This window comes from Lithobates pipiens, unplaced genomic scaffold, assembly GCF_037356315.1.
Source record: "Lithobates pipiens isolate NorthernLeopardFrog02 unplaced genomic scaffold, aLitPip1_a1.2 Scaffold_18, whole genome shotgun sequence".
NCBI classification, from domain to species: Eukaryota; Metazoa; Chordata; class Amphibia; order Anura; family Ranidae; genus Lithobates; species Lithobates pipiens.
This window is the reverse complement of record NW_027507758.1, coordinates 191902298-191929279: the sequence shown is the minus strand read 5'-3', so window position 1 is coordinate 191929279 and position 26982 is coordinate 191902298. Positions and strand designations below refer to the sequence as shown.

The 26982-nt window shown below is 44.0% G+C and overlaps 1 protein-coding gene across 1 annotated transcript in view; it reads left to right on the top strand.

Annotated features, from left to right (window-relative positions):
• Positions 1–26982, top strand: part of SOS1 (SOS Ras/Rac guanine nucleotide exchange factor 1) — a 415017-nt gene that overhangs the window by 56444 nt on the left and 331591 nt on the right. The window contains exon 2 of the mRNA XM_077486479.1: positions 589–714. Within this exon, the coding sequence (XP_077342605.1) occupies positions 589–714 (126 nt within the window). The remainder of the gene's footprint in view (positions 1–588; positions 715–26982) is intronic.

Genomic DNA, 26982 nt, shown 5'->3' with positions numbered 1-26982 from the left:
CGTGCAGTTAATTTTGAATGGCTTCCCAATGACCAATGCGTTGTGGTGCACTGGGTTATTCATGCAGCCAATGACAACTACTGTGATAGCTGTGATTTGCCACAGGTATCCCATGGTACAAAGCAACTGTGATTGGCCTGGTACGATGTGATCGCTTTGACCACTTACAGAGATCACAGTAGTAAACAATGGCATCATGAATGACAGCCATTGTTTACTACTATTTATTGTTATCACTGTGATTGGTCACATCAATCACATGGTACGGGGCAAATCGTTGTCCATGTACCCCAATCTGGATACAACAGTCACAGATCGTGCTGCTGTGTGCTCCTGAGACCGTACACAGCAGCTGATGTGAGAGAATGTATATGTAGGTCCACCCCACCCACATTGAAGCTGCTCCCGTCCACCCATATATGTACATTGGCTAGACTGCTGCATGACATCCACTTTATCAGAATACATGCAGCTTAAATTTGTGATTTACATTATGTGACAACAAAAGGCTGCCATAACATGCCAGATGTGTGTATTGCGTAATTGTGTTCCCAGAGCACTAATTTTATTATTTTGTTAATTTTGCAGGTTCAAGTACAAGTCCATCCAAACCTTTCATCAGCCGAAGATGCTGTCCAGTATGTCGAAGAGTTAATTCTACAACTGCTAAGCATGCTCTGCCAGGCGCAGCCCCGCAGTGTCCTCGATGTTGAGGTACTCAGAAATAGTTTAGATATTTATATGCTCATAAAGATGCCACTTAAAAGTATTGCATTTTATTCCATTCCCAAAGACTGCTCAGCCAAAAATCCATCAAAGCTCCCTTTTGCTCTGTAGCTACAATATTTGGATTATTAGTTTTATTTTAGCTTATGAAGCATAATTTCTGCCTTTTTGCTACTAGCTATAAATCTGTTGTGATGTAAGCATAGTAAAGATTATACAATGGTGGACACATATTTTATTCTGTCTCAAATGTTACTTTATGTAAAAAAAAAAAAAAAAAAAAAAAAAGGCTGCATGGAGAATGTAGAAATGTTTTGCTTTATTATAGGCTTACTTGTAGATTAAACTTCTAAAAAAGACTTTACTACCACTTTAAGCACTATGTGGTCATATAGTGTGACCAAATCCCCATATTTTTTGCTTATTTGTTGAATTTGTTTAGGTGTTTGAAATAGCCTTGCAGGATTTAAATGTCATTTTAGTATGTGTGCGCTGTAATCTTTTCCTCTGGTGCTCCTGCCAGTACTTCTACTTTCCTATTAAAAAGTTACATCAGGCATGACCGCACAGCATGGTCACTTCCCTAGCTGTGCTGGGAACTCAGTGTACTCTCCACTTGACACAGCCTATCAGTGGGAAGATCAGTGTAATGCTGTTTCTCCTCCCCCTCCTCTCTGTGCTGCTTGTATGCACCGCATACTAGCTCATTAGGAAATACCTAAGAACGAGGACCTGACATCTCACCCGAACCACGCCGGGGGAGCTGACATGTTCCCTCGGCGTGTCTTCCGAGTATCGCGGCTCCGGTCACGCACAGCGCCGGAAGCGAAGTGCACAGGAGATCTCTTTCCGGCAGGGTCCGACGTCTGCCGGACTTTCAGCAGAGAAGCCCCTGTGCGCATGCGCCACTGCAGTCAGCGGCGCATTGCGAAGGGAATATCTCCTAAATCATACAGGTTTAGGAGATATTTTTTTTACCTTCAGTAGAAGCCGGGTCCAGACTCCCAAGGTAGCTGGGCTGCTCCTTGGGCTGGCACCGCTCACCTGGCTTCTCTACAGTCGTCCAGCCTCCTATTCAGTTCAGGCCATCGGAGGCAGGGGGCGGACATTGGGTGTCAGCTGACCATGAAGGAGGAGGAGCTGGAAGAGACCCCTTTGGCCTGATGTCGGGAAAGGTGTCTTGGGAGCTGCACACACCAGGGCCTGAACTGCTGATAAAGTGAGTCCCACTATGCCAGACTGCCTGTCTGCCAAATAAGACGATTTGTGTACACTAGTCACTGTCTTTCTCTCACACAATGTGAGTGATGCTGAACAGAAGGTAACAGAAGGTAAAGTGATGGCATCAGACCTTGTGTGTGTGTGTGTGTGTGTGAGAGAGAGAGAGAGACAGTTATTGGACCCAAAAGGTGTCCTGCATTTAAAGTTTATATAATTTTTTAGAGCTGCACTTACCTAGCCAGTACTAAATATACCATAAAATATATATATATATATATATATATATATATATATATATATATATATATATATATATATATATATATATATATATAATATGTGTGTGTGTGTGTGTATATATTATGGTATATTTAGTACTGTGTGTGTGTGTATATATGTATGTATATATATATATATATATATATATATATATATATATATTATAATCTGGTAGTCCGTGAAAAAAATGTAAATAGTCCAAAGCTGTACAGAAAGTCTTCTTTTTCAAAGTGCCAGTGCTACTTGAATACTGCTCTTTCTTCTATATATAATAAAGTGCCACACTCTCCACCTGCGTTTTTTTTTTAAAGTAGCTGTAACGGATTATTTTTTTTTTTTTTTAAATAACACACATGCTTGCCTGATCTCTATAATGGTTTTGCACAGAGTGTCCCCAATCATACTCTTTTTGGATCCCCTGCCGGTGCTCTGGCTCCTCCTCTCGCTTGCCAGTGCCCCCAATAGGAAACCGATTCCCATGGGGGCACTCCTGTAGGCTTGCTCCTGAGCCCCACTGCTGCATCCGTTGACACAATCAGCGGGACTCAGCCCCATCCCCATCCCCTGCTCCCACTTCACTGGATTTGATTGACAGGTTGCGAGAGCCAATGGCTCCCACTGCTATCATTCTGCCCAGGAAAGGTAAGAGTTCAGGTAAGTAGGAGGGGGTGAGTCTGTGACACAGAAGGTTTTTTTACCTTGATGCATAGAATGGATTGTGGTAAAAAAAAATTTAACGGCTTTAGAACCACTTCCCATCCGCCATATATTTAAATGTCCTTGGATGGGAAGGGTGGGAAGGGTGAGCAGTGCAGCAATGATGGAGCTATCATTCACAAGATAAAGAGTAATCTGGGGGGCTAACAAGCCACTGGATTACTTTTACAGGCAAAACAAGGGGGTCCCACCCCCTCCCACCGCCATCTTTACCAGGTTCTACTGTGTGTACGGGGAACCCAGTAAAGATGCAGCCGGCTGTATCCAGCTCTAGGCACACAGTGAGATGAAAGGAGGTTGTGCCTCTCACTGTTGTGACATCAGAAAAGGGAAGCAACATGGATTTCATCACTTCCAGTTTCTTTTCTTTGTTTACCTGGCCGTTAACAGCCAGCGAAGCAACCGATTAGACTCTAACAGACCCCAGATCTTGCCATAAAGAGGACCTGCCACAGCCCATGCTATTACAAGGAATGTTCAAATTGCAGTCTTCTGGATGGAAAGGATGAGGATCTTTAATAGCTTGCTCTCAAAAACAACTATTGCAGAGTAATACAAGCTATTTGGATGCTTATCCAGGAAAATCTTTCCAAAGAATGGGAAGCTGGGATGTATTCAATTCAGATTGATACAGCTCAATGCATCACTTTCAAAGATCAATGCTCCATAGTTGTTCGCTATGTGTGGCGGCACAGCGGTGTTGTGGTTAGCACTCTCACCTAGCAGTAAAAAAGGTTGCTGGTTCAAATCCCAACCACGACACTACCTGCCTGGAGTTTGCATGTTCTCACTGTGCCTGCGTGGGTTTCCTCCGGGCACTCTGGTTTCCTCCCACGCTCCAAAGACATGCAGGTAGGTTAATTGGCTTCTGTCCAAATTTGGCCCTAGTATATGAATGGGGACCTTGGATTGTGGGCTCCTTGAGGGTAGGGACTGATGTGAGTGTGTGATGTACAATGTACAGGGATAGGGACAATTGTAGACACTCACTCAGGTTGAACTGGATGGACTGGTGTCTTTATTCAACCTTACCAACTATGAAACTATGTGACTGATTGCATTAATGAAAAGCTTCCGGCAGTTGTTAAATGTGAGTCTTCAACAGGATGAAACCTTTTTAAATTGGTAATGGAAGTGTTAAAATTGTGCAAACTTAATATTACAAATTGCACTGGCAAATCAACGGATGGAGCAGCAAATATGCAAGGCAAATACAATGGTTTCTCGTCCTGGCTGTCAACTGAATCACCAGGGAAAATTCACATCTGGCACTAGGCACACAGTCTGAATTTAGTACTTGCAGATACAATAAAGGTGGTAGTTGAAAGTGCATCACTGTTCAGTTTGCTGAATAATATTGCTGTGTTTATTTCTGATTCTTATCAGCGTATGAATATCTAGGAACAAAATTAGCCAAGACCCTTACCATTTGCAGAATTTCACTAATTGGGGAAACTTGCTGGTGGTCAAAAGATGCTGCTTTAAAGAGTAAGTAAACCACGATGGGTTTTATTTCCTCTTTTGCACCCTGCAAGGCCTGCAAATTAAAAGCATAATGGGCTAGTATGCATCATATACTAGCCCATTATATAACACTTACCTACAAATGAAGCCGTGCTGTCCCCTGTGCAGGCCACGTCCATCTTCGCCCCTCTTCCTTCCGGCGCCACGGACTCTGGCTCTGTGACTGGCCGGAGCCGTGTGACATCACTCCCCGTCAGTCACGGCACACGCTGGGGGAAGAAACGGCACAGTGGCGTGTTTCTTCACAGTGCATGCGCCGATGCCGACATTGGAACACTACAAGTGAAATATCTCTTAGACAGCGCACGTTTAGGAGATATTTCCACTACCTATAGGTAAGCCTTGTTCTAGGCTTACCTATAGGTAAAAGTAAGACAAAAGGGTTTACAAACGCTTTAAGAAAAGTGTTTGGGGAATTTTCAAAACCTGAGATGCGTGTTAGAGCAAAATCTTATGCAGGATCCTTGGTCAAATATGAAACCATTCTCGCAGCTCAAATTTTTCTGAGAATATTTGAATTGACAACACCATTGTCCAAATATCTGCAAACAACTCATATGGTTATCTCAAAAGCTATTCAAATGGCACGGGAAAGTTATGATAAACTATTGCCAGAGATTTTGATTCCATACAATTGACTGCTGATAAGTTTACGTGGGCAAATTACAAGATTCAAGAAGAAGAAAGTTACCACCTAGAAGTACAGACCACTCTGTCTCAAAATAGAATAAGAAAAAGAGAGCAAATGGCAGATGAGACCGATGACAATGTAGCAGTTTGTGATGCTATTTCAGCTTATAAAATACATGTGCACAATTTAATCTTGGATACGGTCACAGAGAAAATGAATCGCTGCTTTCTCTCCTATGGGACTCTCTATGCTGACTTGGCTTGCTTGGAGCCAAACAGCTTTTCTGATCTAAAAAAAAATCTGGACTTCAAACAGCAGCAATGGAAGAACTCGGCAAACGATTAGTAAGATTTGATGAGAGAGCAACATCAGAAAATTTGCGTTCCCGACTAGAAAATTTTACAATGCAGTGGGACAGGCTGAAAACCTCACCCCTTGAAGAACATATAGTATTGTATAATTGGAGAGTTCAAACACTTGTTTTTAAAGCTGTCTGTGTCCCAGAGGGAGATTCAACCTCTCTACTTGTCCTGTTTACTATTCTCATTGAAAGTGAAAGTAAATTAAAATCCAGAGTTTTGGGTTGTCTCCAGAAAAATAGAGGGAACATTTTCCAATGGGGACACTAGTTCTGGTGACTTGGGGGTCCCCAAGAGATTCCCTTTATTTGCAGGATTTCTATTTCACTTCCTGTTTGGCTATGGCACAGGACGTGAAGGGACATCTCTGAAATGGAACACAGATGGAGAAAAAAAATTGACAGGGGTTATAACCCTCCCTTGCTCTATCCAAAATGGGGGAAAAAAAAGTTTTACTCTATCCAGTGGCTAAAGCGTTCACAAAGAAGTGGGAAATTTCTGTAGTTGATCCTGCTGTCTCTGTCCTAAATAAGAATCTCACTCTACCTATTGAAGATGTTCCATCTTTCAAAGTTTCTGCAGATAGAAAGTTTGAGGCGCTCCCTTTAAATGTTATGTGAACCCTAAACTTGTAAAACAGCCCATTCAGTTTAAAATAGAAACGTGTGTGTGTGTGTGTGTGTGTGTGTGTGTGTGTGTGTGTGTGTGTATAACACTTTTTTTTTATTTTTATTTTTTGAAAAGTTTATTTATTTCTTTTTAACATAACAAGTATACACAGGACCCAGTGGGCCACACACAAAAAATAAACTATTTACATTTTTTCAGCATTGACCCTCTCCTCCTCCTCCTTCCGGACCCTCACTCAGTGAAGAAATCAAAATAATAATAAGGCCACCCTTTCTTGATAAGTCAATGGTACGTTTAGATATGTCAAATAGTTATGCATGTTAAATCCTATTGCAGGTGCGTGCTATTAGGTGCCACTCAATCCGCCACTGTAGTTTCACTATTCATCCAACTGCCCTACACTTTATCAAATTTCTGTGGTATGCCCCTGCTAATGTATGTAGCCTTGTATAAAGGTGCAGCCCTATTAACCACACCCTTCCACTCTGATACAGCTGGAGGATTGGGCTTTTTCCATGATAACGCTATAATTTTCCTAGCATAATAGATTAGGATCGTCAGCAAAGTACGAGTTACTTTTTGTGGCCAGATTGTCTACCAGTCCCAAAAGGCACACCTCTATCTTGGGCTGTATAGGGATGGCGGTTACTTCTGCTATACGTTCTGTGACCCCCCTTCCAAAATACTTGAATATTCGGGCAATTCCAAAAGATTTGCATGAAATCGGCAGTGAGGGAACTGCACCACCAGCAACCAGGTGACTGGGTAGGGAACATCTTAGCCAATGTAGCTGGAGTACGATATATACAATGCAGGAATTCTTAAATTGAATGAGGTGTCCCATACATACATCATCCCAGTCATCCCCGTCCATCTGGAGGAACAGCCCACACCGCCCTTCGCTTTGCAAGGAGATCTCCTCCCCCACCGAATAGTTGTTTATTTATTGTAGTCAAGGCCTTTTCCAAAGTGTTCTCCCTCAGTAAAAACTCAAAATCACTTATTTTCAGGGTAATGCCAATATCTCCAAATTAGGGATTGTATGCATGTCTGAGTTGAAGATAATGGAACAAGTGAGTGTTGAGAAGATTAAACTTAGTTTTCAGAGCGTCAAACTTTAGAAGTTTCCCACCACTCACTATGTCTTTTTCGAAGTCTTAATAGCAAATTTAGTCCAGATGATTGGATCAGGGTAATCGCAAAAGTTTGTTAATTTGGGATTCTTCCAAAGTGGTGTGTGAGGAGAAATCTCAGAAGTGCTACCCATGCCCTACTGGTTGCACGCATGGATATTGTGAGCCTGTATGGAGCTCTGATACCCCGATGTGGGAGATGTCAGCGCCTAATAAGAACCAACAATAGCCTCCTCTAGTGTATTGGCAGTATCATCCTTAGGTAGAGTAAACCACCTGTGCACGAATACTAGCTAACCCGCTAAGAAATACCTGTGACAGTCCGTGATCGCCAGCCCCTCTTGTTTCCACAGCAGTTGTAACACTCGAAAGTTAATTCTGGGGTGTCGCCCCTGCCACAGGAAAGTCGTTATGAGTTAACCACTTTCAGACCGGACCATTTTGCTGGTAAATGACCAGAGGTCTTTTTACACTTTGGCACTGCGCTGCTTTAACTGGTAATTGCGCGGTCATGCAATGTTGTACCCAAACAAAATTTGCGTCCTTTTCTTCCCACAAATAGAGCTTTCTTTTGATGGTATTTGATTGCCTCTGCGATTTTTATTTTTTGCGATATAAACGTAAAAAGACCGCACATTTTGAAAAAAAAATGATATTTTCTACTTTTTGTTATTAGAAAAATCCAATAAACTCAATTTTAGTCATACATTTAGGCCAAAATGTATTCAGCCACATGTCTTTGGTAAAAAAAAAGTCAATAATTGTATATTTATTGGTTTGCGCAAAAGTTGTCACATCTACAAACTAAGGTACGTTTTCTGGAATTTACGCAGCTTTTAGTTTACGACTGCCTATCTCATTTCTTGAGGTGCTAAAATGGCAGAGCAGTACAAAACCCCCCCAAATGACCCCATTTTGGAAAGTAGACCCCCTAAGGAAATTGATAAGAGGCATGTTGAGCCCATTGAATATTTTATTTTTTTGCCTCAAGCGATTGAATAATGACAAAAAAAAAATTTTTTTTTTTTTTTTACACAAAGTTGTCACTAAATGATATATTGCTCACACATGCTATGGGCGTATGTGAAATGACACCCCAAAATAAATTCTGCTGCTTCTCCTGAGTACAGGGATACCACATATGTGGGACTTTTTGGGAGCCTAGCCGCGTACGGGGCCCCGAAAACCAAGCACCGCCTTCAGGCTTTCTAAGGGCGTAAATTTTTGAGTTCACTTCTCACTACCTATTACAGTTTTGAAGGCCATAAAATGCCAAGATGGCAGAAAACCCCCACAAATGACCCCATTTTAGAAAGTAGACACCCCAAGCTATTTGCTGAGAGGCATGTTGAGTTCATGGAATATTTTATATTTTGCCACAAGTTGCGGGAAAATTACAAACTTTGTTAAAAAAAAAAAAAAAAAAAAAAAAAAAAAAAAGTTGTCACTAAATGATATATTGCTCATGCATGCCATGGGCATATGTGAAATGACACCCCAAAATAAATTCTGCTGCTTCTCCTGAGTACGGGGATACCACATATGTGGGACTTTTTGGGAGCCTAGCCGCGTACGGGGCCCCGAAAACCAAGCACCGCCTTCAGGCTTTCTAAGGGCGTTACAGTTTTGAAGGCCATAAAATGCCAAGATGGCACAAACCCCCCCCAAATGACCCCATTTTGGAAAGTAGACACCCCTAAATTTAGGGGTACACTAGTGAGACTAGGTAATAAATGGCGGGTGCCCTGAAACTATAAAAAAATAACTAACCAACCAGCGTCACCTGTAACAGTTATATGGTGATCACTGGTGAAAGGGTTAACTAGGGGGCAATTAGGGGGCTTTATGCGGTAGTATATGGGGGTCCCTGGCGCTATAAAAAGCTGCAGCGAACCTAAATACCTACCTGCCTAACTAGCGTCACCTGTGACACTAATACAGCGATCAGAAAAACGATCGCTTATTAGGCTGGGTTCACACTGGAGCGATGCGGGAACGCCACGAATGCGCGGCGGGTTCCCGCATCGCATGCCTCCCGGCGGCAGTTCACACTGCCCTATGCGAACTGCTGGGAGTGTCAGTGAAATGTTACTGACACCCCCAGATCAGTTCGCATATCGCAGTGCGATCTGCAAACTCGGATCGCATGGTGTGAACACCCATGCGATCCGATTCTGCTGCGGGCCAAAAAAAGGGTCCCGTGCGAATTTGCGGCGGGTGCGGCGGGTGCGGCGAATGGCTGAACTCGAATCGCACAGAGATCGGATGTGATTTGCACTGCAGTGCGGTGCGAATCACATCCGTTCTCATAAACCGCTGCAATGTGAACCCAGCCTTAGTGACACTGGCGACGGGGGGTGATCACGGGGTTAAACCTTTATTGGGGGGGTTAGGGGGGTACCTTAGAACTAAAGGGGGCTAACCCTAACTGCCCTAACAGTTATTAGTCACAAATGACACCCGCCGGGTGATCAGGGGGTTAAACCTTTATTAGGTAATAAATGGCGGGTGCCCTGAAACTATAAAAAAATAACTAACCAACCAGCGTCACCTGTAACAGTTATATGGTGATCACTGGTGAAAGGGTTAACTAGGGGGCAATCAGGGGGCTTTATGCGGTAGTATATGGGGGTCCCTGGCGCTATAAAAAGCTGCGGCGAACCTAAATACCTACCTGCCTAACTAGCGTCACCTGTGACACTAATACGGCGATCAGAAAAATGATCGCTTATTAGGCTGGGTTCACACTGGAGCGATGCGGAAACGCCGCGAATCCGCGGCGGGTTCCCGCATCGCATGCCTCCCGGCGGCAGTTCACACTGCCCTATGCGAACTGCTGGGAGTGTCAGTGAAATGTTACTGACACCCCCAGATCAGTTCGCATATCGCAGTGTGATCTGCAAACTCGGATCGCATGGTGTGAACACCCATGCGATCCGATTCTGCTGCGGGCCAAAAAAAGGGTCCCGTGCGAATTTGCGGCGGGTGTGGCGGGTGCGGCGGGTGCGGCGAATGGCTGAACTCGAATCGCACAGAGATCGGATGTGATTTGCACTGCAGTGCGGTGCGAATCACATTCGTTCTCATAAACCGCTGCAATGTGAACCCAGCCTTAGTGACACTGGCGACGGGGGGTGATCACAGGGTTAAACCTTTATTGGGGGGGTTAGGGGGGTACATTAGAACTAAAGGGGGCTAACTCTAACTGCCCTAACAGTTATTACAGTCACAAATGACACCAATGCAAAAAAAAAAAAAAAAAAAAAAAAATGACATTGGTGTCACTGTGACTGGGGGGCAGGGGTAATTGGGGGGGTGATCGGGGGGTAAAGGGGGGGTGTGAGTGTGCCTGGCATGTTCTACTGTGTGTGTAGAGTGTTGGTGCAACTCACCGATCCGCTCTCCTCCGTGTCGGAACGAAAAATACAGACACGGAGGAGAGAATACATCACTTCCTCTCCTGTGTTTACATTACAGGAGAGGAAGTGATGTCACCGGGGATTTCTATTCGTCGGGAGCGATCGCGAGGGGGTGGCCATGAATGAATGGCCGCCCCCTCGTCCCGGATCGCTCCCGGACGAAAACCGACCGCCGCAGGCACCGGGCGGGGGCCCGATCGGGCCCCCGACCCGCGGGAGGCAAGGGACGTACATGTATGTCCTTATGCCTGCCCGTGCCATTCTACCGACGTACATCGGCGTGCGGCGGTTGGCAACTGGTTAATCTATTTTTTTGAATATATATACATAGTTACATAGTTAGTCAGGTTGAAAAAAGACACAAGTCCATCTAGTACAACCACAAAAAAATATAAAAATAATAATATCATACAATCCCATATACTCAATTCTATACCCACAGTTGATCCAGAGGAAGGCAAAAAATCCCAGCAGAGCATGATACAATTTGCTAAAGCAGGGGAAAAAAATTCCTTCCTGATCCCCCGAGAGGCAATCGGATTTTCCCTGGATCAACTTTACCTATAAATGTTAGTACCCATTTATATTATGTACACTTGGGAAATAATCCAGGCCCTTAAAGCAATCCACTGAACTGGCCAGAACCACCTCTGCAGGGAGTCTATATCTCGGTATCCAAACAGGGGAATTCCAAAATATATATAAAAACAAAGGTAAAAAATAAATTTTTACTAAATTCACCATACCTATGAGTGTCAAAGGCAGATTCTGCCATGCCTGCAGTCTGGATTTTTGTTATGACAAAAGTGGATCGACATTCAAAGCAATAAAGTCTGATACAGAGTTGGAGATATGTAACCCCAGATATTTTATCACCTTTACCCTCTGCAAGGGACAATCTAATCTCACATCTGGGGGGGATGATGTCCTGAGTGAGAGAATCTGGGATTTTCAGACCCAAAAAATGAGCAAAGGAATTTAGGATGTCTAAAACTTCTGACGGGGAATTCTTGGAGTCTTGCAAAAAAAACATATAGTGCAGTTTCTTCGGTCAAGCTACCCAGCGTTATCCCCTGTGCCTCCTCAGATGCTCACAAGGCCACAGCCAAGGGTTCAATCATGATAGAGAAAAGACCCGGGGGATAAAGGGCAGCCTTGGCGAGTGCCCCTATGCACTGGAAAAAATTCTGATAACATATTGTTTAGCTTAAAGTGGAAGTAAACCCATCGATCTAACAGTTTGAAAAAACAGTTACATTCCCGGCATGCCGGAAATGTTAACTGTCACATTGGTTGTGCTCTCAACCAAACTGTCAAACCATCCAATGGCTGGTGTCATAACTAATCACATGTGCAGCTTCATGGCAGTTAAAGATTAAATAGAGGCCAAGATGGCAGCTTCCTTGGCTGAAAACGATAGGAGGGTTTACTTCCACTTTAATGGCTGCTGTGGGGCAGTGATATAGAATGTCGTTCCACTTCCTGAACTGAGGACGGAAACAGAGTACCTCCAGTACCACCCTCATGTAATTCCAGTCCACAGAATCAAAGGCCTTTTCCAGATCTAGAAAGACCAGTCTCCCACTGCTAGAAATATCCGGGTCCAACTGAATGTGGGTGAAAACCCTGCGTAGATTAATATCCATGGCCTTTTTTGGCATACAACCTGTCTGGTCAGGGGAAATAACATGCTGCAGGACCAACATAAGTCTAGTGGCTAACAGTTTGGTCAGTATTTTGAAGTCCATATTTAATAAAGAGATGGGCCTATATGACGAACACTGCAGTGGGTCTTTATCCGGCTTAGCCAATAATACAATATGAGCCTCATAAAAAGAGAGAGGGAGGCCTCCCTTCTGAAAAGTCTGTGTATAATTGCAGTGGTCTGAGTGCCAGGGTCTCTGAGTATTGGTGGTACCACTCAATTGGCAGACCATCGGGTCCAGGAGCCTTCCCACTATGAAATTACCCTATTGCAGAAACTACCTCTTCCTCCCTGAATGCGGCATCCAGAAAATTGCTAGCTTCCTCTGGCAGCTTGGGCAAATGTAGGGTCCCCTATGTGTCCTTGAGGTCACCAGTGTCATAGGGATCTATAGGGGAGTACAGAGACCTATAGAAGGATACAAACTCCCGTACAATGTCCTTCCTGTCTCTCAACAATTGTCCGGACGGGGGTAGTATGCAACTACTGTCGGGACTTATCCCCCGCAGTCAGAAGAGCTAAGAGTTTGCCATTTTTATCTCCTTTTTCAAAAACACGCACTGCACTCCTTTGCAGTTGACAAGTGGTCACATCTTGATAATGGAGAGATGCATTCCTCCTTGCGAACTGCAATTGAGTCAACGTGTCAGAAGAAGGTAAATCCGCATGTGCCTTTGCGCATTCCTGTTTTTTGTCCTGGAGTTGTTTTTCTAAACTGTTCTGCTCCGTTCTCAGAGCTTTTATGGCTGATATGTATACCCCCCTAGTGGTGGCCTTGAAGGCCTCCCATTCAGTGTGCACCATTGCTGATCCTTCGTTAATCTGCCAAAATGTATCAATGTGTGGTTTCAGCATCTCCTCCACAGTGGGTTCCCCCACCCATCTAGGAGATCTAGGAGGTGTGATCCGAAACGCCCCCTCGGAAGGTAGGACGCCCCAGCTACCAGAGGCAACAATGTCCCATAGGCAAACGCCAGATCTTTTCTTTAGGATGAAGCATGTACCGAGGACAGATGAGTAGCATCTGTCAGCGGGATGCTTCCACCGCCAGATCTCAGTGAGACCCGCAGTTTCCGCCCAATGCGAAAAGTTGTGGTTTTGGAGCACTGCGTGGGTTGGATGTGTCCAACGTATAATTGAGAACATTATCTCTAGCCATCAATAACCGGAATGGAGTGCAAGGTGCCACTTTCTCCAACACCTTGTACAGGATATTCCCTGTAAAAGGATGGCTAATATATTTATTTACCAGGGCTAACCTGCGTGAATAAACTTTAATTATTACCACTTAGTATCTTCCCCCGTTTCTATGGAGCAAGGTAAGGACTTGTGCAACAAAATAGACACACCCCTAGCATAAGACGAAAAAGTGTCATGTATGGCTCTGTGCATCCAGGGACGTTTCATTGCCAGGATTTTGTTGCCTAATAAACATTATGTGGGGATGTTGGGCCTGAAAAAAAATTCAGTACCAGAACTCTCTTGTATTTTGAATTCAAACCCCTGACATTCCAGGAGATGATTTTAATATTCAAGGACATGACTGCAATTCAGAAATTTTCCACAAGATGGAGGCCTAGGAGCACAGGGGAGTCACACAGAGCCATACAGCATGCTGAAGATTAACATTTACCCACCTACAAACATCACGTTGTGGTGGAGCCTGTTTCTAAGTGTCCGGTCTACTAACCGTACAGTACCGAGGATGACCCCACAAAAAAGATGGAGCAGATACACATAAAGCGTACATGAGAAAATACATGAATAAAATATTTACTTCTGAACAGTCCCATCGTACCAATTCCCTGTCTTGCCAGCTTAAAAATAGAGGAAAACAGAAAAAACACAAACCTCACACTCGCCAGCAGACTTGATCCCCAAAACCCCCAAAAAAACCCTTGAAAAATATAATATTGTCTTGTATAATTATTCCATATGTCCCTTAGGAAGAACAAAATGTCAACAGGGTGAGCACTGGCACTACATGCCTTCTGTGAATACTTTTTTTTTGCAGAGAGAGAGCATCCGGCTCTGTGCATACTGTAGCCAAGCACCAATCAGCTACACATATACCGCAACACTTTGAAGGGAATGTTTTTTGCGTTAAAAGCAAGGTCTGTACATATGCATCTCCTGACAAGGCACACCGCTATTAGACCTACTGGAAAGGGTAACCTGGGATAGGATCATAGTCAAAGCATATGTGCCCGCCAGTGTGCAATCAGCCTTCACTGCACCGGATTGTGATATGCAAGGCAAAAAATGTGTCTCCAGCAAAAGAAAAAAAAAAAAGGGGGTGGCAAAACAGTCCAAACAGAATGTAACAAAAAATTAAATGATGATTCACTTCAATCCAGGGTATCCCGCCAATCTGAGACATCCGAGGGGACCTCAAAGAATTTCAGAGCCCTGGTGTTCAACACAGAGCTTAATGGGGTACAGCATACTATATGCGAGTCCCTTTTTCCCGGAGCCTCATTTTTATTTTTAATAAGTGATCACATGACCTGTTCTCATTTGCATAAGGGGCTTAGAGAGACTGGTGGAGACTCCTGATGATGTAAGGGATGAGGAGTGTTCCTTGAAGCAGTAGCTGAAGCAGAGCACAGACTCTGTTCTGTGTAAAATTCAGACAGAAAGAAGTATGAGCTGGGCGGGGGATGTGTCTGCAGGAGGCAGAGAAGCAGCAGTACAATGGTCTTCCAAGTGAAGAGCTGTGTGTGTGTTCCCCCCCCTCCCCCCACAGCTCCCAAGCCGTGGGGGACACGTGTCAGCACTTTACCAATTTATCTAAAGACGTCACTGATTGGAAGGTTTTACTTCTACAGCGGATGGTCCCAAAACTATCTTCTCAGCTCTCCAAAACACAGTTCAGCCCTTCGCACTAGAGTTGATCCACCACAGCTACCAAGCATTTCCCAATGCCCTCTTAAAAATGTGGGGGTGTTGTCCGTTACAGTATGTCTCGTTGTGGGCCACAGACATCCCAGACCCATGGGTTCAATTGGTGGTTTCAAGAGGGTACAAAATAGAGGTTATAACTCTACCACCTCACCACTTTCCTTTTTCAAATCAATCAAAACTGGCCAAGGACAATTTTGTAAAATTGCCTAAACCACCTCTTGACCCAAGCGGTCGTTGCACCAGTACCACCAGAAGACAGGTTGAGAGGTTTCTTCTCAACTCAGGTATTTGTCCTATTCTGGGCTTAAAGTCCCTCAACAAATTCCTTCAAATTCCATAAATCTGCATAGAATCTACAAAGTCAGTCATTGGCTCTTAGAGAAGAGGAGAATACATAAGCCTCTTGGATATTCATATATGCTATCATCATGGTACCCATTTACCTTGCCTCAGTGTTTACTGTGATGTGTTTTTTTGCAGACAACCACTTCTAGTTTGTTCCACTGTCCTTTGGCCTATCCTCTGTTCCCAGAATGTTTGCAAAGGTCTTGGCACCTCTGCATGCCCTGCTCAGAACTCAGGGCATCCAAGTCACTGGCTATTTAGATAACTTTGTTCTGAAGGTCTCCTCTCCCTTACAGCTATCAGAAAATGCGTTCAAGACAATGTAGATGCTCCAGGCTTTTGTCTTGGTGATCAGTTTTAGCAAATCTTTTTTCCAGCCTTTTCTTCACCTGGAAGGAATACTTGGATCTGGTCCTGGATACATCCCAAGCAAAAGTCTTTCTGCCAGAAAACAGAAAACAAAGTATTTTCTGTAAGCGTACATGCTCAATTCTTGAGTTCCAAGTGACAATCCACATTTTAGACTCTCCACGAGAGTTCTAAGCCTAATGGTAGCCTCCTTCCTCCTTTAAAAGCCGTACCATTTGCCCGATTCCATTCAAGAACTCTCCAACAAAATATCTGGGTGGCCTCCAACAAGCAGATTTCTTTCAATTTGCCAGTGCACCTGACCAGCTAAGCAAGGTACTCCCTAACAGTAGGGAAGCCCCCCCTTCCCTATCTGAAAATTGATCACAACAGACATCTTGGAGCTCAAAGCAGTCAGGTTGGCCCTGCAACACTTTTCCCACGTTTTGAAGGGGCACCCAATCAAGGTGTAGTCAGACAATGCCACAGCAGTTGCCTACATCAACCATCAATGGGGCACCAGGAGACTGGCTGCCTTAATGAATGAAAACCAGATCATCTGTTCACAGCTGCTCACTGTCCAATGATCTCTGGAATCCACATTCCAGGAGTGGACAACTGGAAAGTGTATTATCTTAGCTGCCATCATCAGGATCCAGGTCAATGGGCCCTTCATCCAGATGTCTTCAATCTAATATGCCAAAAATTGGTGATTCTGGTTGTAGACATTCTAGCCTTCAGAATAAATAACAAAATGCCTTTGTTGCTGGAACCTGGGATCCTCGAGCTTCAGTTGCCTTGATAATCTCCTAGTCTCATTTCAGTCCAATCCTGTCTTTGCTCAAGGAGATAGAGCAAGGTAGGAAAACACTGATTCTAATTGCACAAAACTGGCCCAGAAAAACCTGATACACAGACATACTGAGAGTTCTAGCATACGATCCCTAGCCTCCTCCTAGCAGAACAGATCTGCTATCTCAGGTCCCTCTATTCTATGCTGCTTCTAAGTCCTCTGAATGGAATGGCCATTGAAACCCAGTTGTTAAGTCTCTGAATCTGTAATTACTACCTTGCTAAAAACAAGAACTACCTCTTTTAGGAATATATATTAGTGTACCTGGAAATCTTGAACACAGGCACTTCCATACCAGAGATTACTCTGTGCCTCGAATTCTGGACTTTCTCAGGTCTTGACCAGAATTTGGCTTTAAGCGGAGGTCTGCCTACCCCTGCAAAAATTGAAAGCCAGCAGCCACACATACTGCAGCTGCTGACTTTTAATAAAAGGACACTTACCTGTCCTGGAGTCAGGTGATGTCGACACAGTAGCTGATGTTTCCATCAGCTGGTGGGTACTGCTGATGCCATTGCCGGTAAGGAAACTCGGTAGTGAAGCATTACGGCTTCGTGCCCGGGTCGCTACTGCTCATGCGTGAGGCACCGCTGCACTCTCCTACTGGCCCGGTGGTGGGGGAAGGAGGAGGAGCCATGCTCCACAGCCCTGTCTCCCGGAAGTAGGGACAAGATACCTGTCAAAGAGGAAGCTGCACTTTTGAGTGGAACTCTGCTTTAACCATTTGCCTACCAGCCATAGTAAAATTACATCCTCTACTTTGGGGAGGGATGTCTGAATGATGCCTGTAGCTACAGGCATCATTCAGATATCATTCTTTCCGGCTGGCGATTCTGTGCACGATAAGAATAATCATAGCTGCAGTTCCACCTCCTGATCGTTCCTATAGGCGACGGGAGGGGATGCCCCCCCACCGCTATCCGGTGCTTCTTTGGGCTCTCCCGTGCCATCGGGGGCCCAGAGGAAGAATCGCCCGCCGCCGGATGACGAGCATAGAGATTTCCGGTGACCAGACGGTCACCAGTCATCTCTATGACTGTCTGAGGTCCGGGAGTGACGTTATAACGCCACGCCCAGACCCCGCATTGTAAACAAAGCCACGATTGCGGCTGTCGGCATGAGATCGGAGAATTTTCCCCCCCCCCCGATCTTATGCTTTACAGCCTGGAGGAGAGATGTGGGGTCTTATTGACCCCGCATCTCTCCATAAAGAGGACCTGTCACAATAGATTCCTATTACAACGGATCTTTACATTCCTTGTAATAGGAATAAAACTAATCAAAAAAAATTAAATGTAAAAAAAAAGTTAAATAAAAAAATATATTTTTTTAAAACGTCCCTGTCCCCGATAGCTCGCGCTCAGAAGCAAACACGCAGGTAAGCCCCGCCCACATATGTAAACGGTGTTCAAACCACACATGTGAGGTATCGCTGCGTGCTTTAGAGCGAGAGCATTCATTCTAGACCTCCTCTGTAACTCTAAACTAGTGACCTGTAAAATTTTTCAAAATGTCGCCTATAGAGATTAAGTACCGACGTTTGGCACCATTCCATGAGTGTGCACAATTTTAAAGCGTGACATGTTGGGTATCTATTTACTCGGCGTAACATCATCTTTTACATTATACAAATTTTTTTTATTTAATTTAATTTTTTAATTCACAAAACCGCTTTTTCCCGCCCAAAAAAGGCGTTTGAAAAATTATTGCACAAATGCCGTGCGAGATAAAAAGTTGCAATGATGGCCATTGTATTTCCTAGGATGTCTGCTAAAAAAGCATATATAATGGGTTCTGAGTAATTTTCTAGTAGAAAAATTATGATTTTTTACATGTAGGAGAGAAGTGCCAGAATAGGCCCTGTATTCAAGTGGTTAAGTGCTCTTAAGGGCCAAGTTTTGGTCTTATCTATTCTTATTCAAAGGCTTCTGACTTGGCTCTCCCTTGCTGTTGTATCTTGTATTAAAGCAGTTGTAACCTTGAAGATTGATCCTGTACCCTTAAAGCATGAATTACACAGTGCAAGCACTGTACTGTGTAATGTGTCCCTTTTTTGGACACTTTCCCCCACCCTCCCTGCCTGTCAGCTAGTCTTACGATCTGTTCCCTGCCCCTCCCTCGCTGCTGCTAGAATACCGGTGTCTTATTCCTAGAATTCACTGTTAGATTAAGTTATGTGCCCCAGGGTAAGGGCTTTATTAAAAATGATGCAGCGTAATACCTTTTCACAGTGCCGCTTGGCACTCACGTGACCGCCTGCCCCTCTCCTCTCCTCCCCTCCCCTTCTCTTGGCTGACATCCATGGGGGATTCTCAGCCCCTCCCACTGTAGTTATCAGATCAGAGGAGGAGAGAGACAGGCAGTCACTTGAGTTGAGTGGTGCTCAGAAATAAGGTGTAAAGCTGCATATTTTTTGTTAATCATGTACATCAGGGCACATAACTTAATCTAACACAGTGGATTCTAGGAATAAAACACAGTGGCTTTGTAACCACTTTAATCCTGCCTTGTGCTTCCTTAGGGTCTCAAATTGGTTTTCTCATTATCCTGCAGAAACCACCTTTTGAACCTATCGAGGATATCCTTCCAGAAGATTTCTCATGCAAAGTAGGCCTTTTGGTCACTGACATATCTTTCTGACATGTTTCTGAACCAATAGCCCTTTCCTGTAAAGTGTTTTTTCTCATTCTTTGCAATGACAAGCTTGTCTTCCGTCCAAAGCCATTCTTTATTCTTAAAGTGGTCTCAGCATTCCACCTCCACAAGGACCTTATTCTCCCATCCTTATGGCTTGCTCTCAAGAACCCTAAGAAAATCTCTTTACATTGGATGTAGTAAGAACCATTAGAATATATACCACAAGGCTACATCTCCAATCAGGTAAATGGATTCCCTCTTTGTCCTGTTCTCTGGACCTTGCAAGGCACAATGGGGTATGATATTATTCATGCTTTTAACCCCTAAGTGCATCAAGGTCAAGTAATTTGGGGACATTCTGTAGGAATGTTATTCCTGTACACAGCTTGATGTCCTCTGCAAACACAGAAATGGTAATTTTTTTAATCCCAGACTTTATATTTAATAATATAATTTATAAATGTTAAAGTAAGGGTCCCTGAACCTTGGGGTACACCACTGATCACCTTAGACCAGGGATATGCAATTAGCGGACCTCCAGCTGTTGCAAAACTACAAGTCCTATCATGTCTCTGCCTCTGGGTGTCATGCTTGTTTTTGTCAGAGTCTTGCTATGTATCATGGGACTTGTAGTTCTGCAACAGCTGGAGGTCTGCTAATTGCATATCCCTGCCCTAGGGTCTCTGTTAAAATTATATATATATATATAATGTTTGGGGGTTCCAAGTAATTTTCTAGCAAAAAATATTGATTTTAACTTCAGAAGGAAGTGTCAGAAAAAGATTTAGACTTTAAGTGGTTAAACTGCCTGCATTTGGTTGAAAACTTGGCAGACTGCCCAGATTATTTGTTTACCCAAAAAGTTATATCCCTTTGATCTAAGAAGTAAGTTAGTTACAATGTTTCAAGTTCTAAACTTGGCAGATTGCCCAGGATGTTTTCTTTTGACAGCTTGACAGAGTGAGCAGATAATCTCTCCGCTTGTTTATATGAAAGAATCGCCTACTCTCAGCGGAGAGATTGTGGGTGGGGGTGAATCGAGATCGTGATTTTTTTTTTAACCATTAATCGTGCAGCTCTAGTGGAAACACCACAAAAAAGGGCCCAAAAGAGTCTCTCTCAAGCTCTAAAAAGCCTAAACTCACTTCTACAATGGCATCCTCCCCTGAGAGTTCTGGGGTGGCTGGTCAGAGTGAGTCATAGGGGCCATCAAATGTTGCAACTGTTTCCAACACTGCAGTCCCTGTCTATATTACTGAAGAAGCCATGGTAGGTTTGGAAGAAAGGTTAGTGGCTTTAATTGCATCCTCCCAGAGTGGGATAAAAAACGCAACAGGTCCCCTTCCATTTCCCAGGACCCTCAAACTGAGGAACTTGGGGCAGAAGAAGATGAATTTCCCTTAGGGGACCGTGATGAGGCTGATGACTCCTCTTCTGAGGGGTCAAATGCAGAGGGATCAGCTTCACAATCTGAAAGATTGATGGAACAATCTCTTACTGAATTGGTCCGCTCCACATTTATGCTACCCTTAACTGAGTTGGTTGATAAGCCCACTTCTTGTTTGGGCTCACTAAAGCCTCCTCAAGCTGTGCATGCCTTTCCTGTCCATTCATTACTGGAAAAGTTTATGTACCCTAAGTGGGATCACCCAGGTAAGCTTTTTATTCCTCCTAAAAACTTTTCAACGCTTTATGCTGTGGAGGAAAAATTTACTAAAAAATGGGAGATACCAGAGATTGATGCTGCTATATCATCTGAATAAAAGTTTGACTTGTCCTGTAGACAATGCTCAAATGCTTAGGGATCCAATGGATAAGAAGTTGGAATTCCTGTTAAACACATTTTCTTTGGTAGGTTCAGTGACTCAGCCTCTGGTGGCAGCAATTGGTGTATATCAGTCCTTGAGAGACCAGTTTAAACAGGTGCTCAAGGTTATTCGTGATCAGCAGGCCTAGGATTTAGACGAGCTACCAGGGGCTTTGTGTTTTGCAATAGACGCCATGAGAAATTCTATTCTTCAGGCCTCACGCCTTAAGCTTGGGCTAGTGCATATACGTAGAATTCTATGGTTGAAAAATTGGTCAGCTGAAGCACCATGCAAAAAGCTCCTGGCTAGTTTTCCTTTTCACAGTGAACGGCTGATTTAGATAAATACATCTAAAGAATTTCTAGTGGAAAAAGTGCCCTTTTGCCAGTTGGGAAAAGGAGTAAACATATTTCATTTAAACAAGCTCCTTTTCCAGTGCCAGGGGCATCAGCCTCCAGGCAGTCAAATTGAAGAAGTAAACCTCAGAGTCAACCCTAGGGACAAAAGAAGTCCTGGGGAGGAAACCTACAAAACAAAGTTCTAAAGCTTCCTTATGAAGGGACGCACCCGCTTGTTCGAGTGGGGGAAAGACTTCTGCAGTTCTCAAGGGTCTGGCAGGAAGAATGTCGTGACAGATGGGTGGCTTCCTCAATAGCTCTAGGGTACAAGCTAGAGTTCCAAGAGTCCCCGCCTCCTCGTTTTCTTAGATCAAACGTTCCCAAGGATCCAGAGAAAAAGAAGTCTTTCTTTCAAGCATCGGACCATCTTTTGCATGAAAGGGTGATTTCGGTGGTCCCCATGGAAGAGCGGGGATTAGGGGTTTTATTCAAAACTTTTCACAGTACCAAAACCAAATGGAGATGTCAGACCCATTCTTGATCTCAAAGATCTAAACCGGTTTCTGAATATCCGCTCTTTTCGCATGGAGTCAGTCCAATCAGTGGTCTCCATCCTACAAGGTGGAGAACTTCCGGCGTCAATTGACATCAATGATGCATATCTCCATGTGCCTATTTTTCCCGCTCACCAGAAATATCTACGTTTCGAGGTAGAAATCTTAATTTTCAGTTTGTAGCTCTGCCTTTCGGTCTAGCTACTGCACCTCGAGTGTTTACAAAGGTCCTGGCCCCTCCTCTAGCCAGATTAAGGGCCCAGGGGATAACGATTATAGCTTACCTAGACGATCTGCTCTTGATAGACCAGTCGATATCCCGCTTAGGCCAAAGTTTGGTCACCACAGTCCACTACCTAGAGTACCTAGGTTTGTTTCTCACCCTAGAGAAATCTTCCTTAAAACTATCAAAGAGATTAGAATACTTAGCTCCGATCATAGATGCAGCCCAGGAAAAGGTATTCTTTACCCAGGCGAAGATCAGCACCATAAAGGAACTAATTCAGGTGGTCAAGGCAAAAAATAATCTTTCTATTCGGCTTTGCTTGCGATTGTTGGGAATGATGGTGGTTTCATTTAAGGCCGCTCCTTATGCTCAGTTTCATTTGAGGCTGCTACAAAACAGTATCCTATCAGCTTGGAACAAGAAGGTCCAAGCTCTAGATTTCCCAATGTGTCTGTCTCCAAGGGTGCGCTGGAGTCTCAGTTGGTGGTTGATAACCAAAAATCTGCAGAAGGGAAAATCCTTCCTACCAGTTACCTGGAAGGTTGTAACAACAGATGCCAGCCTTTCAGGTTGGGGAGCAGTCCTGGAAGAGATGACTGTCCAAGGGAAATGATCCAGATCAGAAATGACCTTGCCCATCAACATTCTAGAGATTCAGGCAGCGCGCTTAGCCCTGAGGGTCTGGACATTCAGCTTACAAAGTTGTCCTGTCAGGATCCAATCCGACAATGCCACAGCAGTGGCCTATATCAATCGCCAGGGGGGCATGAGAAGTCATGTGGCCCAGAGAGAAGTGAATCATATCCTAACTTGGGCAGAAAACAATGTACCTTGCCTATTGGCAGTCTTCATTCTAGGAATAGAAAATTGGCAGGCGGACCACTTGAGTCGCCAGCAGTTGTTCTCAGGAGAATGGTCCCTTCACCCCGATATCTTCCTGGAAATTTGCTGAAGATGGGGGATCCCAAACATAGATCTGTTTGCATTCGGGTTCAACAAGAAGATCAACAACTTTGTGTCAAGAACAAAGGATCTGCTAGCATGCGGAACAGATGCCTTGGTGTTCCTGTGGAATCAGTTCTCACTGATTTATGCATTCCCTTCTATTCTGCTGCTTCCACGATGACTTTGCAAGATCAAGCAGGAAAGGAAGCCGGTGATTCTTCTGGCCCAGAAGATCTTGGTATGCAGAGATCATAAGTATGGTGGTAGGGGACCCATGGACCCTACCACCACGTCCAGACCTTCTCTCGAAAAGGTCCGGTATTCCATCCTATCTTACAAATGCTACATTTAATGGTTTAGCTATTGAGACCCACATTCTGAAGAAGTTTGGGCTGTCGGCTTCAGTCGTATCGACCTTGATTAATGCAAGGAAGCTGGCCTCTAGAATCATATATTATAGAGTCTGGAAGGCATATGTTTCCTGGTGTGAATCCAGGGTTTGGCACCCAAGGATGTATGTCATAGGTAGAATACATGACTTTCTGCAGATGGGGTTAGAAATGAAGATGGCTTTGAGTACTATCAAAGACCAGGTCTCTGCCTTATCTGTATTATTTCAATGACCACTTGCTTCGCATTATTTGGTTCGCAGCTGTATTCCGGGGGTGACATGACTTAATCCTCCGATTAGGCCACCCCTGAACCCTTGTGACCTTAATTTAGTTCTGTCAGCATTGCAGAAACAGCCTTTTGAGCTGATACAGCATATTCCCTTGGTCCTTTTGACAAGGAAACTAGTTTTTCTGGTAGCCATATCTTCTGCAAGAAGGGTATCGGAGTTGGCTGCTCTTTCTTGTAAAGAGCCATATTTAATTATTCAAAAGGATAAGGTGGTGTTATGTCTTCATCCTAGCTTTCTACCGAAGGTAGTGTCAGGTTTTTTGGGTTTTATTTAAACCTCTTTATGGTACCAAAACCGAATGGAGATGTCAGACCCATTCTAGATCTGAAGAATCTAAATCCGTTTCTGAAGAGCCGTTCCTTTCGCATGGAGTCATACTACGTTCAGAGTTGCGGTGTGTCAGACTGACGCACACCACTTCCGATTGCTGCGCTGCCTGACTGACAGCTGACCACATGCTGAGAGCGAAAGCCAGCTGCACCCGCCTTTTCTGCCTAGTGCTCCAATGAGTTCCGGAGGAGCAGAACGGTGACTAACAGTCACTTCCCTCAGCTGTGACAAGAGCGAGAGCCACCCAGTCTTAGAGCCACCCTGGGTGCTGCTGCTGCAGCACTGAGATGAGTATGGATGTGTTTTATTTTATTTTAGTTTTTAGTTTTTTAATTAACTCAAATTTCTCCTTTAACAGAGGAAGCTGATGGAAAACGAAAACGATCAGCGCCCACAAATGTAAACAGCTAGCTAAAATAACAATTGCAAGCTGAACACCAAACCACAACACCTCAATAAATGGATAAAATATGTAAAACGGTGCAGCGCAATAAAATAAGTCCATACACTTTAACACTACAAAGTGTTGAATCCACCACGTGATAAATAAGGTTTTCATCTGATGAAAAAAGTGTTCATAGTGACAAGTCCACCAGCGTCAATAATATGCACTCTTGCCGGATCAGATGGACCACTTGAGTGAACAAATGGTCATACACACTTGTTTCCCCATATATGGAGTAAGGAAGATGAATCTGTCCAGCAGCATAAACAGAATACTTCCAAGGTGGATAAATGTTGTATATGGAAATTAAACAGTGGAGACAATTTGAAAAAATGGCATTAAAAACACAGCTTGTACAGGTAGGGATCCTCTCGAAACGCTGGATACAAATGACCAACTGTGCTTTTGCAGTCTTATTTGATAAACCCTCAAAACATTTTACATTTCCAAGTCCTTATTGACGATATGATTTAAACAATCAAGCTAGTGTTTAAAACTGGGCACAAAAAGTTTTTTTGAATACATTCTTTAGTAGCCACAGTTGATAAGTCAAGGGTTTTAGTCACTTCAACCTTAGGTATGCTTTACCCTTACTGTCCTTACTGTCCTCCATCCATGAAACATGGATAGAGGCTGGAGGAGGGTCTGCATGTCTGTCATCCAAGAACAAAGCCTCTTCTAAAGATGATGCTCAAGAAAACCTGCAAACAGTTTGCTGAAGACAAGCAGACTAAGGACTTGGATTTAAGGAACCATATCCTGTGGTCTGATGAGACCAAGATAAACTTATTTGGTTCAAATGGATGGTGTCAAGCATGTGTGGGGGCAACCAGATGATTACAAAGACAAGTGTGTCTTGCTTACAGTCAAGCATGGTGGCGGCAGTGTCATGGTCTGGGGCTGCATGAGTGCTGCCAGCACTGGGGAGCTACAATTCATTGAGGGAACCATGAATGCCAACATGTACTGTAACATACTGAAGATCAGACTGGGCCGCAGGGTAGTTTTCCAACATAACCCCAAACACACCTCCAAGACGACCACTCCCTTGCTAAAGAAGCTCTGTCTCTAGACCTAAATCCTATTGAGCCATCTGTAGGGAATCCTCAAACGAAAGGTAGAGCTCAAAGTCTCTAACTTCCACTAGCTCCATGATGTCGCCATGGAGGAGTGGAAGAAGACTCCAGTGTGAAGCTCTGGTGAACTCCATGCCCAAGAGGGTTAAGGCAGGTCCTGGAAATTAATGGTGACCACACACCATTGGCTGCTTTCAATCACAACCAGACATGCAGTGAGGGGAGAAAGGGTGTGGGGCGAGCTTCGGCCACGTATCTGCATGGACTCTCATCCGCAGTGGGTAGGGAGTGCATACAATCAAACAGTGTATAATTTGCTATCTTTTTAGATAAATGCTAGTGGGTTCAGTGAGAGTCACCCACCTTGTCGATTAGAACAGTAGAACTGGGTATCTTCAGCATAATGTTATAGCTATTGTCTCCCAGAAATATAAGAAACCAGTGTGCAATTTTGTTTATAGTCGCTCTCCTATACCAGAAATATCAGTTTTTGGCTGACAAGCCCTCTAAATTGTATATTTAGAAAGGTTAGGTTCACGCTATGCTGGTTTCTTGGCACTAGGCTGCTTTAACTATGAAAAACCCAGAAAAAACCCTGCCCCCTTTCGAAAACCACAACTGCAAGGAAACCTGCTGATATTTGCAGTTTGTGGGGGTGTTAAGAATGAATGGCACTCTGTGCCTCAGATAACAGCATCATGCTTGTGCTGAGGGTGCAGGAAAAGCATGCGATTTACACGCAGTTCCACACCGGCTGAAGTGTGAACCTAGACCTAATCATTTTTTGTTTTGTTTTTGAAACAGTACAACTGTCATGGTTGTTTGAAATATAAACTGTACATTATTTTTGTTTTGTAAGGGTTGGAGCCCCTGCAATGTTATGGCAGCTGATCTTCTGTGTGCAAGGCTCTGGATCTTTGGTTGTTTAATATCTTATGATAGTACGAAAACCAGTTCAGTATATAGAACTTCGGTGAGGTCACTTTCATGAGGCAGGGTGCCCCCAGCTGGTTGACGCAGAATAAAAGTGTAAGGCCCCTTTCACAAATGCGGATGGTATGTCCGTATTTCATCCATCCGTTTGTGGATGAAATACGGGCCATACATTCATCCCTATGGGATAGCGGGTGTCTGCGGATGAGCATCC